Consider the following 15,915-nt stretch of genomic DNA (forward strand, 5'->3'; position numbering starts at 1 on the left):
ACGAGAAACTTGCACCAGTATCCAAATCGCTCACGAACCCAAGGGTGTCCAAGCGACCGAAGCAGTCGCTTTTGTTTCCGACGTCGAGATGGCAGAACCAGCGAATATTTGGATGGAGACCACGACAAGAGCATTTTCGACAGAGGTACCCATGCAGGTTGGCTACAAGCAGCCAAGGTACTACGTTCGCAAGTGCTTCGCCAAGTATTACAAGTTGGTCAAGTTCCTTCTCGAGGTGAAACGTGTTAGGGCTGTGGCGATCACAGGATCACCAGGTGAGGTGGATTTTGAGTTTTGAGTTTGATGCGGCTGCCTCCAAGCGCTGGGCACTCTATTTGCTTCTGTTTGGCGTAGGGGTTGGCAAGTCTCTCTTCTACGCATACTTCTTGCAGCGCTACAGCTTCGAGAACAAGGACACCACGATCATCTCGGCCTCCTTTGCGGAACATGGCCCAAACTCAATCAGGGACCAAGTTGTCGTGTGGAAAAATGGTGAAGTGCTTGGCGTTGCGAAGGACGTCAACTCGGCCATGGACGCTCTTATCGTGAAAAGCAAGAAACAAGCGGGTGGAAAACTGTTTTACCTGTACGATGGTCCGCCCATTTTCAAACCACAGACTGCGCAAATGGTCTGCTTTACAAGCCCAAACAAAACATGGTTTAGTATGGTCGCGAAGGACCAGTCTCAACGGAAGCTTTTCATGCCGCTGTGGGATCTTGACGAGCTCCGAACTGCCGCCGAAGAGCTAAGGCTCGAGATGAATACTATGGATACCCGCTTCAATCGCGAGGAGGGGTCCAAGGACGATGGTTTCATCATGGATCGAGTCGAGCAGTGCTATCAGTTCTTTGGCGGTGTTGCTCGTGAATGTCTATCCACGGACGAATGGTTCGTGAATAAGCGTAGGTTTGAGATTAAGGGGTATCTCGACCAGATTGAAGGTGTCGACAACCTGCGGAGCCTCTTTAACAAAGTGGGGCACTGGGTGGTTTCTTTCAACGAAATAGAGTCCAATGCGGCGAATCACGGCATCGGTCTCTATGCGCCAGACGCAAATGACCCGCCAAATTCACGATTGTGGAGTCACCAGTGCTTGCGAGGTTGCTACATGTTGTGGAGCACCGCAGCCAGCTCAAGACTACTGTGCAGAATGAGAGCATGAGAACTTCTGATGCTCTCATTCGGAAGCTGCATCGTTTCGCGATCCAGGAGTATGATGACTATGTTTGCAGCAAGGCAGCAGCCGTATTGAAGACCCCATTCCATTTCACATTATTCTGCAAGCTGGCGATATACTTCATAGTTTTTGCGGGGTGCCGTGCCGAAACCTAAAGATATGATCGAGTTTGAACAGCTTACGAAATGTATTCTCTCATCGGAGCTCTGTGTTGCTGGTCGACATGTACAGCAACGTGCTTAATGGATACGCTGTCGTGGCGTACGAGAGGAATTCGTGACGTATGCCATCATTTCTATACAGTAGTAACCACAGTGGTTGACTTTCACAGAGCTCGTTACCACCGAAATGAACAATGCGTCGAACAGCAAGAGCTAAGCGCTTACCGAGCTTCAGTTGCGGCAGCGCTAGGGATTCACCTACCTTGCGTGTATTAGCTAAAGGCATTAACTCGCTTGATGTCTCTCCGTAGGATATCCATGACATGTATTACGTGGCGATCCTCGAGTTGAGGACATCGTTTTAATGCAATGCTTCGGCTCAACTCGGTCAGACAGTGCGCAACCGCACTGGCGAAAGTACGCGTTGCAATGGACTCGCATCCAGTAGCAAGCCTGTTGTATTGCGCCACGCTAGCACACATAGAGTAACGGCCCGAGGCTACTAGGGTGGCAAGCCTTCATTCGTCCAGACGATGGTTAGGCAGTCCCGCTTCCGCTACGGTGACAAGTCGCCAATGCTCTACGATGACGGTTGATGGCCACACGCTGACCGCGATGCAGTCTGCGTCAGCAAATCCGCCGGCAAAGTCGCCAGTAGCTCTGGGTGGCCTGGAATCTCACACGCATCGGATCTCACAGCATGGGTTCACTCTTTCAATCCAGTCTCCCTTCCATCATCATGGAAGGGCCCGAAATCGACCGCTGGAAGCAACGGACATTGGCAGCCTAGCCCATATCGGGTAGCCCATGCAGATTGGGCTCTCCGTCCTCATCGATCGAGTCCGAATCGCACGCGTGCATGCGATGCAGCTTGGGTTTGCTGTGAGGAATGCGCCACCGCCGTCTCGGATGTGGTATATCACACTCCTCCGATGTGGAAGTTGCCGCTCGCAAGGAGTCCCCAAAATTTTGGGTAAAAAACCTCGCCGTCCGCCCGATGGAGCGGACCGTCCGCCGCCAGCTGGCACATCAGGTTTCGGAGGTCGGGCATGCGGTTCCGCAGGATTCAGCGGCATAGAGAAGCCAAGTCGTTTGCCCCGTAACCACCTTGCAGGTGGTTTCGCCCACTCGCCGGCTTCTTGTCTGTCGTGTGTGCCAGTTGCGCTTCTTCGCGAGAGACCAAAGGCCGAGTCGAAGCGCGCGCACCCAGACACACAGGGGTCGCTCCATCTCACGCTCGCTCAGTTCTTGACCGGGTAGAAGGAGAGAGGGGAGCAGGTCGCTGTGTCGTACCGCCAGCCAGCCATGTACCGCAACGACAAGCAGGCGCTCATGAAGCACGAGGACTACGAGCTGCACGCCACGCCCGCCACGGGCGCCAACGACGGCGGCGCCGGCTTCTACCCGCAGGAGGGCCGCCCCGTGGGCCAGCAGGGCTACGTGGACCCGCGCGGGCCGGCGCTGCCGCCCATGAACGTGTCGGACGCCGTGGGCGTGGGCGGCCAGCGTGACAACATCATCTCGGTGCACGGCTACATGCACAAACAGGGCAAGCGCACGATCAAGGGCCCGATCCACAAGAGCTGGAAGCGCCGCTACTTCGCGCTGGAGAAGGCCAAGATCTACTACTTCCACTCGCACCTCGAGTGCCGCCAGTACTTCACGACGCGCAACGCCGACCTGGTGGTGGGCGCCATCGAGCTCAAGGACGCGCTGCAGCTGCGCCCCTGCGCGCGCCTGGACCTGCCGCACAAGGGCTTCGAGGTGCACACCAAGCGCCGCGTGTGGGTCCTGTGTCCCGAGACGGACGAGGAGTACCGCATGTGGTTCCAGGGCGTCGAGCGCGCCATCGTGGCCAACGGCGCCGGCAACATCATCGAGCGCAAGCTGCCCAACGTCCGCAAGTACCTGATGAAGGGCAACCAGACGTACCGCTTCTTCTACTTCCTGTTCCTGATCGCGGGTATCGTCGAGCTGCTGGCCATTGTCTTCTGGTTCATCATCGGTCTGGAGCCCTGTGACGCGTCGCGCCTCGACACCGACTGCGCCACCATCATGAAGACGACGCTGATTTCGCTGCGGTGCTCGGACAAGCCCTTCAGCGGCTGGTTCACGCCCCCTCAGTGGTATCTGGAGGTCGCCGACGTGACGGAAGTGGTCTGCTGGCACGACCCGCCCATCCCGCAGTGGGTCTCGTACTTCGCCATGCTGTTCGCTGAGGTGCTGACGTTCGCTCTGGGTGTTCTCTACTACCTCGGCATGTGGAAGCCCGTGCGTCGTGGCGCCCACTACTTCGACGAGTTTGAGCCGCCTGTGCCCGATGAGCTCTGGCCCAAGGTGGACGTGCTGCTGTGCCACTACTCCGAGCCGGCTGAAGAGACCATCGACACGCTCATGGCCTGCATGAACCTCCAGTACCCGCCCCACCTTCTTCAGATCTGGGTGTGTGATGATGGCTACTGCAAGTCCAAGTGGTCGAAGGGCAACCCCGTTCCCACGGTGGAGCTGAACAAGGGTATCCTGGAAACTGCCGGGGACCTCCGACAGGAAGTGGCTCAGTTCATGTACGACCGCGTGTGTGACCCGAACGAGGAGATGGAGGTGTACGCGTGGCGTAAGCTTCACTCGTCCGCCAACTTGCCGTCTCCATCCCGTCCTAGGGTGGTGAACCGTCTCGACTGTGCCGTCGGTTCGTTCCGCGACGACTACCGCTACCCCGGTCTGCCGCACGTGACTTTCATCGGACGTGTCAAGCCCGAGACGCACTTCTCGAAGGCCGGTAACATCAACAACTGCCTGTACAACGAGGGTGCCAACGGCCGCTACCTGATCATTCTGGATACGGACATGCAGCCTCACCCGAAGTTCGTCTTGGCTACGCTGCCCTTCTTCTTCGACGACGAGGACCGTCAGGACAAGGCCAAGTACATTTGCTGCGGTATTGGTTGCAACGCCGTGGCCAAGCTGTGCTGCGCCTCCTGTCAGATCGCCGGTGTTCCTGAGGAGCAGATCAGCTACTGCTCGAAGGATTGTTTCGAAAACGCCATGCACGTCCAGAGCGCGGTCCACCGCCGCCAGGTTAACGGCACCATGAGCGACACTCGTCAGAGCAAGATCGACATGCGCTGCATGAACTGTGACGCGAAGCTGGGCAAGACTGGCGTCTGCCGCAAGTGCAACCCCGGCAACAGCGAGGGTGAGGACGTGTCGTCTCTCCACACGTACTCGGACGATGTTCGTGACAATGCGGTGGCGTTTGTGCAGACTCCTCAGTACTTCCGTGACTGCATCCAGTTGCAGATCGGTGATCCGATGGGCCACCGTAACGCTACGTTCTACGACGCTATCCAGACCGGTCAGGATGGTTACGACTGTGCCTCGTTTGCCGGCACGAACGCCATGTTCCGTCGTGAGGCTCTGGACTCTATTGGCGGCATCCAGTACGGTAGTCTGACGGAGGATTGCTACACCGGCCAGGTACTGTGCTCCATGGGCTGGAAGGCGCAGTACTTCCGCAAGGACTTCGAGGGTGAGCCGTCGGAGCGTATTCGTCTGGCTGAAGGACTGATCCCCGACTCGGTTGCTGGCTCGCTCGCTCAGCGTAAGCGTTGGGCCAAGGGTAACTTCCAGATCGCGCTCATGAACAAGAAGACGCAGTACTTCGACCCCGAGTGGAAGATGCCGGAGGTGCAGGTCCCGTCGTACCGCAAGCCAAACAACTTCATGCGTCGCGTGTTCTACTTCAACTCGACGCTGTACCCGCTCGGCTCGATCACGGCCATCCTGTTCTACTACATCACGATCTACTTCCTGTTCTCGGGCTACGCTCCGATTTACATGGCTGGTGCTCGTCTCGTGTACGCTCTGGTGCCCAAGCTGTTCGTGCAGGGCGTGCTGTCGGCGCTGAGCAACCGTACCGTGGACAACAGCGATGTCATCCGATCGCAGGAGGTGTGGTTCGCGTACGCGTTCACGAACTGCACGGCCGTGCTGGAGGCGTTCTGGTGGAAGATCACGGGCAAGGAGCCCAAGTGGTTCAACACGGGTGGTGCCAGCCGTGGTTCGACCGCTGAGCTGCCCAATGTGATCATCTTCTTCGCCACCGTCGTGGGTGTGCTGTGGTCGGTGGTGCGTTTCCTGGCTGGCTACAACAGCATCCAGACGTCCCACGGCGCTTCGCTGCTGTTCGCCAGTCTGATGATGGGTCTGTTCATCGCCGTGAAGCTGGCGCCGAGCGTTCGCATGAGCATCCAGGAGTACTTTGGCTGGAGCTACGAGAGTCTGACGGACCAGGGCAACGTGGTGGGCTCCATCTCCATCGCGTTCGGACTCGTCTTCATCACGCTATGGGTCTGGATCGAGCAGCCCACGTCCAACCCCTTCTAAGCGAGGGAGACCGCGTAGCTAGGCAGGGCCTTAGGCCAGGTCCCAGTCACAGAGACCAAGGATGTCGCATCGGAGCTCAAGGGCGTTCTCCGCTTGCTATTCATGCTTACGTGCTTGATTTTCAATATATTTTTTCCAACCTTCTTCCAAGCTTTGTGCCTTGCTATCCCGTGCCCGGTGCATCTGCATTGCAAGCCGTGCCGCAGCGATAATGGATCCGCCCGTGAGACTCCTGTGGCCGAAACGACCTTGACACTAACGTTAACTAGTTATAAGTACTTACTGTAGTAAGCAGCCAACTGTAGCAAGCAGCCAAGAAAGACTGCGATGAAGCTGTTCGCGCGAGGAAGGCCTCAAACGGCCACTAACATGTCGATACATGCAGCCAAGTCTATCCAACGCTTGAGCCAGTCCGTTTCGACCCTCAAACTGAAGCGACTGCCCCTAACACTACAAACTTTGCGCCGAGGCTTCAGCCCTCTGCTACGACGCAGACGAAGCCCCGTGACCTCTCTCCATGTCGTCGCTGATGCGCACCCATCGCAGCGAACCCAACGCACATGGTGTATGAGGTGTGGCATATGAGCGGCGCCTTGATTCCTGCACGGCGGACACCCTGATATCGCACACTTCCACAATCCACTTGGCGTGCCGAAAATTTGTAACGCGATTCCGTCCGCCCGTGAGCGGACAGAGCGGACCAAGTACCGTTTCCCAGCGAGGTTTTTCTGGGTTGCCCCGCTGGAATGGGCAGCCTCGATGACCCCACAACTTTACCAGCGACCCCACAACTTTACACTATTTGTTGACGGTTTTGGCGGCTGCGAGCTTGGCTGAGGCCTCCAGGCAATTAACATCCGAATATATTCATTCATGCGAAGAGGTGAATACGTTTTCAGTGAGGCATCCCACGCACGGTGCCCTCGAAACTTCGTATGGACCAGCTCGCCATGGACTGTTCGTATGCGTGAGAACCTTGCTTTTGCTATGGTTGCTCTGAGTTGCTCTTCGCTCCCAGAGCCGATGATCAATGTGTTAACCGACCCCGACGTTGAGTTTTCCATAGAAGAGAAGAGGAATGCCTTGGAAGCCTAGCATAGCAGTTACATGGCAGGCCACGGCTTACAATTGTTAGTAGCTGCGAAAAATCACTGCTGTTGGTTGGATCGAGACCGCGTTGCCAGCACTGGGTTGTTCGGTCCCAAGAAGAGCAAAGTGCTGCTCATTGATGCAATGGCTGGAGATGACCACCGTGTGACCCACGCCTGCAAAGCCGAACATGTATCGGAGCGATGACAATCGCTGCGCACTGGGCACGCAATAGTGCCTGCTGTCGGCGGGAAGGGGATAACAACCTCTTAACCTCTTATTCTCTCAAAGTTCAGTGGTCGGTATAGCCTATGACTCGCAATGACCCTCAAATGCAGAGGATGTAGAGGACCGATGACCTGAGGTCTCTCATCAGACCGCCCTAACTCGATTTAGCAGCTGACGCGGTCTTCATCGGAAGGCGCGATAAAACTTCATCGGACACACCGCCACATGCACCATCTTAGAAACTGTATGCACTCCCAAATTGGTCATCCACGTACCCAATTTGGGTGAGATCCGAGGTTCCGTCCGCCCGCCCTAGCCCCTTTTGGTCCACCGCACAGTCGCACCGTGTGTGGGCAGTTTTTGGTCGCAACTGGCTCCGTGCGATAGAGAGGGCCGCTCGCTCCTTCACAGTCGGAGTTTCGCGCAACGAGAGAAACCACCGCGGTCGGTCTCTTGAGCTGGGCGGACGGACACTGCTCCATTCGAGAGAAGCACGAGTGAGCGAGACTCTGGTGTTGCGCGCACTCGTACCGAGCTGGACATGTTCAACAACGACAAGCCGGCGGCCGCGGCGCCGCCCGCGGACGACTACGAGATGTACGCGACGCCCGCGGCCACGGGCGCGCGCGAGCCCGGCGAGGCGGAGATCGTGCGCCGCGGGGACGCCCCCGAGCGACCCGTGCACTCGGACGACACGGGCAGCTTTAAGGACAACGTGATCACGGTGCACGGCTACATGCACAAGCAGGGCAAGCGCGCGGTCAAAGGCCCGATCCACAAGAGCTGGAAGCGCCGCTACTTCGCGCTGGAGAAGGCCAAGATCTACTACTTCCACTCGCACCTCGAGTGCCGCCAGTACTTCACGACGCGCAACACGGACCTGGTGGTGGGCGCCATCGAGCTCAAGGACGCGCTGCAGCTGCGCCCCTGCGCGCGCCTGGACCTGCCGCACCGAGGCTTCGAGATCACGACCAAGCGCCGCGTGTGGGTCCTCTGCCCCGAGTCCGAGGACGAGTACCGACTCTGGTTCGAGGGCGTCGAGGAGGCCATCGTGGCCTGCGGCTCGGGCAACATCATCGAGCGCAAGCTGCCCAACGTCCGCAAGTACTACATGAAGGGTATTACAACGTACCGCATCCTGTACTTCCTCTTCCTGATCCTGAGCGTCGTGGAGATCTTCGGCTTCGTCTTCTGGTTCGTCGTGGGCACCCAGCCGTGTGACTCGAGCAACAGGACCCTAACGTGTGAGGAAGTGTACGACAACACGCCCGACGACCTCAACTGTCTGGCCGAACCCATGAGCGGCTGGTTTACGCCTCCGGACTGGTACCTGACGCTGGCCGGCGTGGACGACGTGGTGTGCTTCCACAACCCGCCCATCGCCCAATGGGTGTCGTTCTTCGCTCTCATCTTTGCCGAGCTGGTCTCCATCATCCTCGGCGCGCTGTACTACCTCGGCATGTGGAAGCCTGTGCGTCGTGGCGCCCACTACTTCGACGAGTTCGACCCCAAGGTGCCGGACGACCTGTGGCCCAAGATCGACGTGCTGCTGTGCCACTACTCGGAGCCCGCGGAGGAGACGATTGACACGCTCATGGCCTGCATGAACCTGCAGTACCCGCCGCACCTGCTGCAGATCTACGTGCTGGACGACGGCTACTGCAGCACCAAGTGGACTAAGGGCAACCCGATCCCGGCCATTGAGCTGAACAAGATGGTGCTAGAGAAGGCTGGCGACCTCCGCCAGGAAGTCGCTCAGTTCATGTACGACCGTGTGTGCGACCCCAACGAGGAGATGGAGGTGTACGCCTGGCGTAAGCTCCACTCGTCCGCTAACCTGCCGTCGGCTTCGCGCCCGAAGGTCGTGAACCGCGCCGATTGCGCTGTGGGCTCGTTCCGTGACGACTACCGCTACCCTGGCCTGCCGCACGTGACGTTCGTCGGTCGCGTGAAGCCGCAGACGCACTACTCCAAGGCCGGCAACATCAACAACTGCCTGTACAACGAGGGTGCCAACGGTCGCTACATGCTGCTGCTGGACTCGGACATGCAGCCTCACCCGAAGTTCATCCTGGCCACGCTGCCCTTCTTCTTCGACGACGAGGATCGCCAGTACAAGAACAAGTACTCGTGCTCCACCATGGGCTGCCAGAACGTGGCTAAGATGTGCTGCGCGTCGTGCAAGATCGCGGGTGTGCCGGAGGAGCGCATCAGCTACTGCTCGAAGGAGTGCTTTGAGAACGCCATGCACGTGCAGAGCGACCTGCACCGTCGCCAGGTGAACGGCACGCTGAGTGACACGCGCGCTACCAAGAAGGAGCTGCGTTGCATGAACTGCGACTCGAAGCTGGGCAAGAGCGGAGTTTGCCGCAAGTGCAACACGAACAACAACAACGGGGACGCCGACATGTCGATTCTGCACAACTACTCCGATGATGTTCGTGACAACGCCGTGGGCTTTGTGCAGACGCCGCAGTACTTCCGTGACTGTGTTCAGCTGCAGATCGGCGACCCGCTTGGCCACCGTAACGCCACCTTCTACGATGCCATTCAGACTGGTCAGGACGGTTACGACTGCGCGTCGTTCGCTGGCACCAACGCTTTGGTTCGTCGTGAGGCCCTTGACTCGATTGGCGGCATTCAGTACGGTACGCTGACGGAGGACTGCTACACTGGCGAGCGTCTTGTCTCTATGGGCTGGAAGGCGCTGTACTTCCGCAAGGATTTCGAGGGCGAGGCTCACGAGCGCATCCGTCTGGCCGAAGGACTGATCCCTGACTCGGTGGCTGGAGCCATGGCGCAGCGCAAGCGTTGGGCCAAGGGCAACTTCCAGACGGCCCTGATGAAGAAGAACAAGAACGTGGCTGACCCGGAGTGGAAGCGCCCGCACGTGGACATCCCCAAGTACCGCAAGCCGAGCACCTTCATGCGCCGCGTGTTCTACCTCAACTCGACCCTGTACCCGATTGACTCGATCCCGGTCATCCTCCTGTACTACATCACGCTGTACTTCCTGTACACGGGCTACGCTCCGATCTTCGTGAACGGCCTGCGCGTGCTTGTGGCGCTCGTGCCCAAGCTCATCATCCAGGGTCTACTGTCCGCTCTGAGCACTCGTGGAGTGGAGAACAACGATGTGGTGCGATCGCAGGAGACCAGGTTCGTGTACGCGTTCACCAACTTCACGGCCATGCTGGGCGCCATTGTGTGGAAGTTCACTGGCCGTAAGTCCAAGTGGTTGAACAAGCGCGACGCCACGCGCGGATCGCTGGCCGAGCTGCCGAACGTGCTGGTGTTCTCCGGTGCGGTGTTCGGCATCGTCTGGTCCATGGTGCGCTACATCGTGGCCTACTACAACCGCGTGTACTCGCACGGTGACTCGATGCTGTGCGCTGCCGTGCTCATGGGTGTCTACATCGCGTACAACCTGGGCCCGAGCGTGCGGATGAGCATCCAGGAGTACTTCGGCTGGAGCTACCAGAGTCTCATGGACCAGGGTAACTTCATGGGCTCCATCTCCATCGCCGTGGGCCTCATGTTCATCGCGCTGTGGGTGCACGTGGAGAAGCCCGTCACCGGCTAGGGAAGCGTAGCTCGGTATCTAGGACCAGCCAGCCGTCTAGTGACGCGCCGCGCCACTACATTCGCCACTTCATCTTCCATTAGTTTGCTTTTTATGCCATATATCGACAAGTATATGGTTGTACACGTTAAGCTTGGGCACTGTCTTGCTGTACCAACCATTTGCAATTCCGCCGTCAAGACATACTGCAGACAAACATGAGCAGCGGTCGCTCGCTGTTCGACGAGTCAAACGAGTTCATCGGGCTGCCCGTACGGGTGCAGCTGCTGGATGGCACCTCCACAGACGGCGTGCTGTACTGCATCGACCCGGAGACGGACCACGTCGCACTGCTGTGCCCGACAGCTCAGACCGATTCGGGCTACAGCGTCAAGGTGTTGCTGACTCACCATGTCCGCAGCATCGAGAAGGAGCCACACGGAAGCGCGGACCTCCCCACGCTAGCTGCACTGCAGGAAGAGCTGCGTGGAGACCAAGAGATCAGCGGCAGCCAAACTTTGGAAGACGCGGCCAGCATCCAGAGCCGACGCGAACTGCTCGGCCAGTTCTTGACCAAGGTACGTAAAGCTACTGCACGGTAAGATGGTCGTCTATTGTCACTGATGAACTTGACTGCTGCCGCTGCAATTGCCGACAGAACTTTGTGCCGTTCCAGGTGGCGGCGGACGGGGGCGTCGTCGTGTTCGGCGGTGCCGCGACGCTGCGCGCGCCATTCCGCGCGGCTGAGAGCGACAACCAGCAGCTCCTGCGGTGCATGCAGCAGCTTCTCGCCCAGTTCGACCAGCAGCAGCACGAACAGACAGCAACAAGCCCCGCGTAAGTGCAGACTAATGTATGTGTGCCGGTGGAATTAGCCCGACGGGCCCATTCCAGCGCGGCCGCTCAGAAATTATGCAGGGCAAATCTCCTGATCGCGATTCACCACAAGGACGGCCGAGGCCACCCATACTGTGCCCTAGGCAAGGCCTGCCCTTTTTTGAGTGGAAGTTGGTGCTGCGTCGAACAGGCCTATTGCGGCAACTGCCGCGACTGTACGTGAGGGTGGCGCTCGCTTCAACGTCCATCGCCTCGCCTTCTGCCGATGCAAGCATGCGTTTCGGTCAAGACGCCTGTGGGTCTCGACACGCGAGGCTCTATTCCGGAATGGAGGCCGGAGCGCGTCGTCGACTTGACGATCACTCACTCGGCTCGCCCCGTCGGTATCTTCTCGTCGTGCGGTGACGCAGACTTGAAGTGGCCCGTGCGCTCATGGGGGAGCCATGTACGCAGCCCACGACTGCCACGCGCGCCAAGCGGCAGCGCTGGCACGAAGTAGCAGCGAGTAACACGGCGACGGTCGTGACTCGCGAGCACAAATCGCGCGAATCGCGAGCTCCATCGGAGTCGTCAGTCAGCGGCGACCGGACCCAAGCAGACCAAGCGCCACGGGCTTGTGGCCAAGCACGCTTCGAGTGCCTGTGAGTCACGACGTCAATCAAGCGGCCGGCGCGAGTTGATACTTTGCCTATGGTATGGACATTGATAGTGCCGAGCCGCTCGAAGCTCGAGGCGAACCCAGATCGCCAAACTTTGGCTTCAACTCGCGAGGATGTTGGCGCCGTGCATGCGACGTGTGAGCGCTGAACCCGCGCCCGTCTTTTGCTGCTGGTTCTGGTCGACGACCAGCTCCGCTGCGAGCCACCAAGCAGGTCGTTTCCCCGCGTTACAGCGCCCGAAAGCCCCGCGCCAGTCCTCCGTGGTTGCGGTGCTCTCGACGGCAATGCGATGCGAAGTGGACTCGTCGGCTACCACCACGCGATGCCGCCAAAGTGGCCAGGAATTCACCGCTATCTACTGTTTTCCTGTTAGCATGAGTACCGCACCCACTGAATTGTGTTACGCAAACGTGTACCGTTACTGCTATTACAACAAGCATATCGTAGATTTACTATATTCAAAGGAAATAGATTAATAGAGGCACAAAACGGCATTCGTGTTAGTTCCTATGTGAACGGTTATGACGGGGTATATACATGCGCGCCTGTCACAGCCCCTCTCTTTTTCCCAAACACGCTGTCTCTTCTTCCTGCAACGGCCGCTCCATAGTCCGCATCTCTCCTCACTCTTCTATTGAGCTCGTCGGTCTCGGGTCGATCGGTCCATGCGGGTGCTGCGCGCCGTCCGGGCGCTGGCCAGCGGCCTGCGCAGCCGCCGCCGCGACGCCAGCGAGCGAAGGGACTCCAGGGCGCCCATGCCCTCCACCACGCAGCGCAAGACGCACCCGGGCGTCCGCGCCGCCGCCTCCGCCTGCTCCGCCGCCACTGGGCCGGACGAGACGGTGCGCAACGCGGTGGCGTTTCTGACGCAGGAAGACGCCGAGAGCGCGCTCATCTACGCGCTCGTGCACGACCCGGACTTCCGCTTGGCCTCCGCGCTGGCCACGGTACGTACGCAGCAACAGCAGCAGTGGACGCTACGACGGGACTCGTACTAACCTTGATATGTCTGTGTGTCTATTGCTGCAGACGCCGTCGGGCGCGGACGTGAACGTGATCCGCGCGCTGCTGTTCGTGTTCGAGAACCACGAGGACCAGCTCCGCAAGCTGCTGGGGCTGCTCATGTTCCGCGAGATGGTGCACACGCTCAACTGGAACGAGCTCTTCCGAGCCAACTCGGCCACGACAGCTGTGCGTGCTTACCTTCAATCAGCACCATAGGGTGTATGTTGCCTACCCTAACGTGGCAGTATAGAGACTGACGCTTGAATCTGACCTTTATCTGCTGCAGTTGCTGCGCGAGTACACGTGCGAGCTGGGCGGCGAGTTCCTGCAGCACGCGCTGGCGGACGTGATCAACGAGCTCTGGGTCTCGTCGGACGGCTATGAGGTGAACCCGCGCTACCTGCAGCCACAGGACGATCTCCATGCCAACCAGCAGCGGCTCGAGGCGCTGGCGGAGCGCACGCTCGACCATATCTTGAGAGCGGCGTCGCTGTTCCCGTACCAGATCGCCAAGATCTACCGCGTGCTGGAGCTGGAGATGATGCGGCTCATTGAGCGCGACCGACGCAGCAACGTGTCCCTGCCTAGACTCAGCGCCATGGGTGGCAGCAGCAACAGTCTCATCTTCTCGGACGCTGGCAACAATAACAACAACAACAGCAGCTTCTTGGAGAGCACGTCGGTGGAGAGTGCAGGGCAGCTTGGAGGTCTCCCGCGACTCAGCTCCATCGAGGAAAACCTGTTGGAGGAGGTGCTCACGCAGTCCAACATCTCCAACGGCACGGCTTCGACTGTCACTGCTGCCAAGGAGGAGTTTTACATGCACTTGGGCGGGCTCGTGTTTCTGCGATTCCTGTGTCCCGCTCTGGTGGTACCGCACAAGATGAACCTGACCCCGGGCAGCCAAGCGCCGAATAAGCAGATGCAACGCACTCTTGTGCTGCTGGCGAAGCTGCTGCAGTCGCTGGCGAACAACGTCGAGTACACGGCTTCCACCGAGTCGTTCATGGTCCCGTTCAACTCCTTCCTCACGCGAAATCGGCCCAAGCTCACTCGCTTTTACGACCAGCTGTGCCAACAAGCGCAGAATGACCCCCGGCGAGACAGCATGGTCGCGCGCAGCAACGCGGCCCCGAGATTATCGCAGCTTTGGGCAAGTCGGAGTAGCAGCAGTCTGGGCAAAGATCCATCCATTGTGAACCTCACCGGGGCGCGGATAATGGAGGCGCCGGAGGCCGCATGTGCAGTACTGCGCGAGTGGATGAGGTCGAACCTGGACTATCTCGCAATTGAAGTTGCAGACAACAGCAAGTTTCGACGGCAACAGCAGATCGTGGTCAACAATGGAAGCAGCAGCAGCAGTGGCAGCTCCACTCCTCCGACGTCGACTTCCGCTGTGACAGCTTCGCCCGTGAGACCCAAGAGGCCTAAACGGAAGTTGAAAACGTCCAAGAGTGCTGGGTACCCTGCAGAAATCCAGGAAGAAGACGAAGAGGAAAAGACAAACGAAATGATGGGGTCGAGAGCCTCCCAACGGCGTGACCTCGCGATGCCCGTTTCACTGGAGGAACTGGACAAAATTATGGGCCACACAAGCCATCGTGACAGTCAGCTGATGAAGGTCTACTACTCCAAGCTCTCTCAGAATGGGTTGCAGCGTCTACTGCACGTGAATGACGTCGATGGCGCGGAGTGGACGGTGTACAGGAGCAGTGGCGACGTCGAGGTGCTGCGCAAGACGCCTGGACACTTCGTGTGTCCCTCAGGAGGCTTCGCATCTGAAAAGGACCGCTTGGTGGAGATGAAGGGCCATGTTACCATTCGGTCCACGCCCAGCCGGGTGTTTCAGTATCTGCGATCTCTCGAGAACGCTTGCTCCACGACCCCAGGCGCCAGCTTTGACGACGGCAAGACTACTACCAGGCGGGTCGAGCCGCTGGATGACTCCAAGTCGGTGCTCTACCGTGAGCACTCGAAGCTGTCGCTGTGGCCAGCGTGGCTGGTAAAGCCCCGTGATTCTTGTGATCTCCACAGCTTCGTGGAGAAGACTGGCCGACCCGATACGTACGCCGTGCTCCAGGAGTCTATCCCTCGTGCAGACGTTCCTGAGCGCAAGGGAGTGGTGCGAATGGCATTTGCCACCGGCGGCTTTCTGATTGAGCCATATGTGGGAGGCGGGGATGAAAACTCGGACCCCGAGGTGGAAGACGGGTTTTCCACGAGACTCACATGCATCGTGCGAGCCGACTTCAAGGGGCTAATGCCTCGGTACCTGGCCGAGAGCATCGTCTATCGGCAGGTGCTTGAAATCGAGACTATTCGTTCACGGGTGGAGTCCATGCCTCCCGCGACGAACGAATGGGTTTAGTGCCCATGCCACAAGATCACGACATTATCTATCAACCATCCAACGGCAAGATGGACAGCAGCCAAGCTATGAAAGTCTGCTTGTGTATATTTTTTTCCTTGCGCAAAGGATATGTTGGAAAATAAATACAATACTCTACTTGAAGGCTACAACTACTTCTTGACTGTGTTTTTCATGAACAAGCAGCCAAGGAAACTACGAATGATTTGGTGTGAAGACGCACAATGAAACCAGCCGAACTGAAGGCACTTTCACACAAGCACGCACGCTTCCGAAATGAGGGAAGCATTGCGTGGGGCTTCAATGCTTGGGCTACTGCGTCTGCCGATAGACCAAGTGAAGCCGTGATGAGGGCAACACCAGATCAACGAGGCAAACTTGGCCCAGCGTATCAAGCTGATGCTTTCCGTGATGAGAGAAAACTCAGCAGTCCTTGGCGTGT

The 15,915-nt window shown here is 58.4% G+C and overlaps 4 protein-coding genes across 4 annotated transcripts; all 4 read left to right on the forward strand.

Moving 5' to 3' along the window:
- Window positions 1-88: 88 nt before the first annotated feature.
- Window positions 89-5,869, forward strand: PHYSODRAFT_345730 (hypothetical protein; the record flags this gene model as incomplete). Its single annotated transcript, XM_009526170.1, has 4 exons — window positions 89-275; window positions 355-586; window positions 665-974; window positions 2,600-5,869. The coding sequence occupies 4 exons, from the start codon at window positions 89-91 to the stop codon at window positions 5,723-5,725; spliced, it is 3,855 nt and encodes a 1,284-aa protein (XP_009524465.1). The 3' UTR covers window positions 5,726-5,869.
- Window positions 5,870-7,463: 1,594 nt separating this feature from the next.
- PHYSODRAFT_542634 (hypothetical protein) lies at window positions 7,464-10,790 on the forward strand. Its single transcript, XM_009526171.1, has one exon. It carries the CDS (start codon window positions 7,584-7,586, stop codon window positions 10,623-10,625), a length of 3,042 nt encoding a protein of 1,013 aa, XP_009524466.1. The 5' UTR covers window positions 7,464-7,583; the 3' UTR covers window positions 10,626-10,790.
- A 32-nt stretch (window positions 10,791-10,822) lies between these two features.
- PHYSODRAFT_488498 (hypothetical protein) lies at window positions 10,823-11,445 on the forward strand (the record flags this gene model as incomplete). The annotated part of the gene is made up of 2 exons (XM_009526172.1): window positions 10,823-11,182; window positions 11,263-11,445. The coding sequence occupies 2 exons, from the start codon at window positions 10,823-10,825 to the stop codon at window positions 11,443-11,445; spliced, it is 543 nt and encodes a 180-aa protein (XP_009524467.1).
- Window positions 11,446-12,765: 1,320 nt separating this feature from the next.
- Window positions 12,766-15,473, forward strand: PHYSODRAFT_299370 (hypothetical protein; the record flags this gene model as incomplete). Its single annotated transcript, XM_009526173.1, has 3 exons — window positions 12,766-13,047; window positions 13,130-13,291; window positions 13,392-15,473. 3 exons carry the CDS (start codon window positions 12,766-12,768, stop codon window positions 15,471-15,473), a joined length of 2,526 nt encoding a protein of 841 aa, XP_009524468.1.
- Between the last annotated feature and the right edge of the window lie 442 nt (window positions 15,474-15,915).

Source organism: Phytophthora sojae, assembly GCF_000149755.1.
Source record: "Phytophthora sojae unplaced genomic scaffold PHYSOscaffold_3, whole genome shotgun sequence".
Classification (NCBI taxonomy): domain Eukaryota; phylum Oomycota; class Peronosporomycetes; order Peronosporales; family Peronosporaceae; genus Phytophthora; species Phytophthora sojae.

Bases quoted from the DNA above. Each gene is read 5' to 3' on its own strand.
- PHYSODRAFT_542634 (XM_009526171.1), top strand. From the start codon at position 7,584: ATGTTCAACAACGACAAGCCGGCGGCCGCGGCGCCGCCCGCGGACGAC.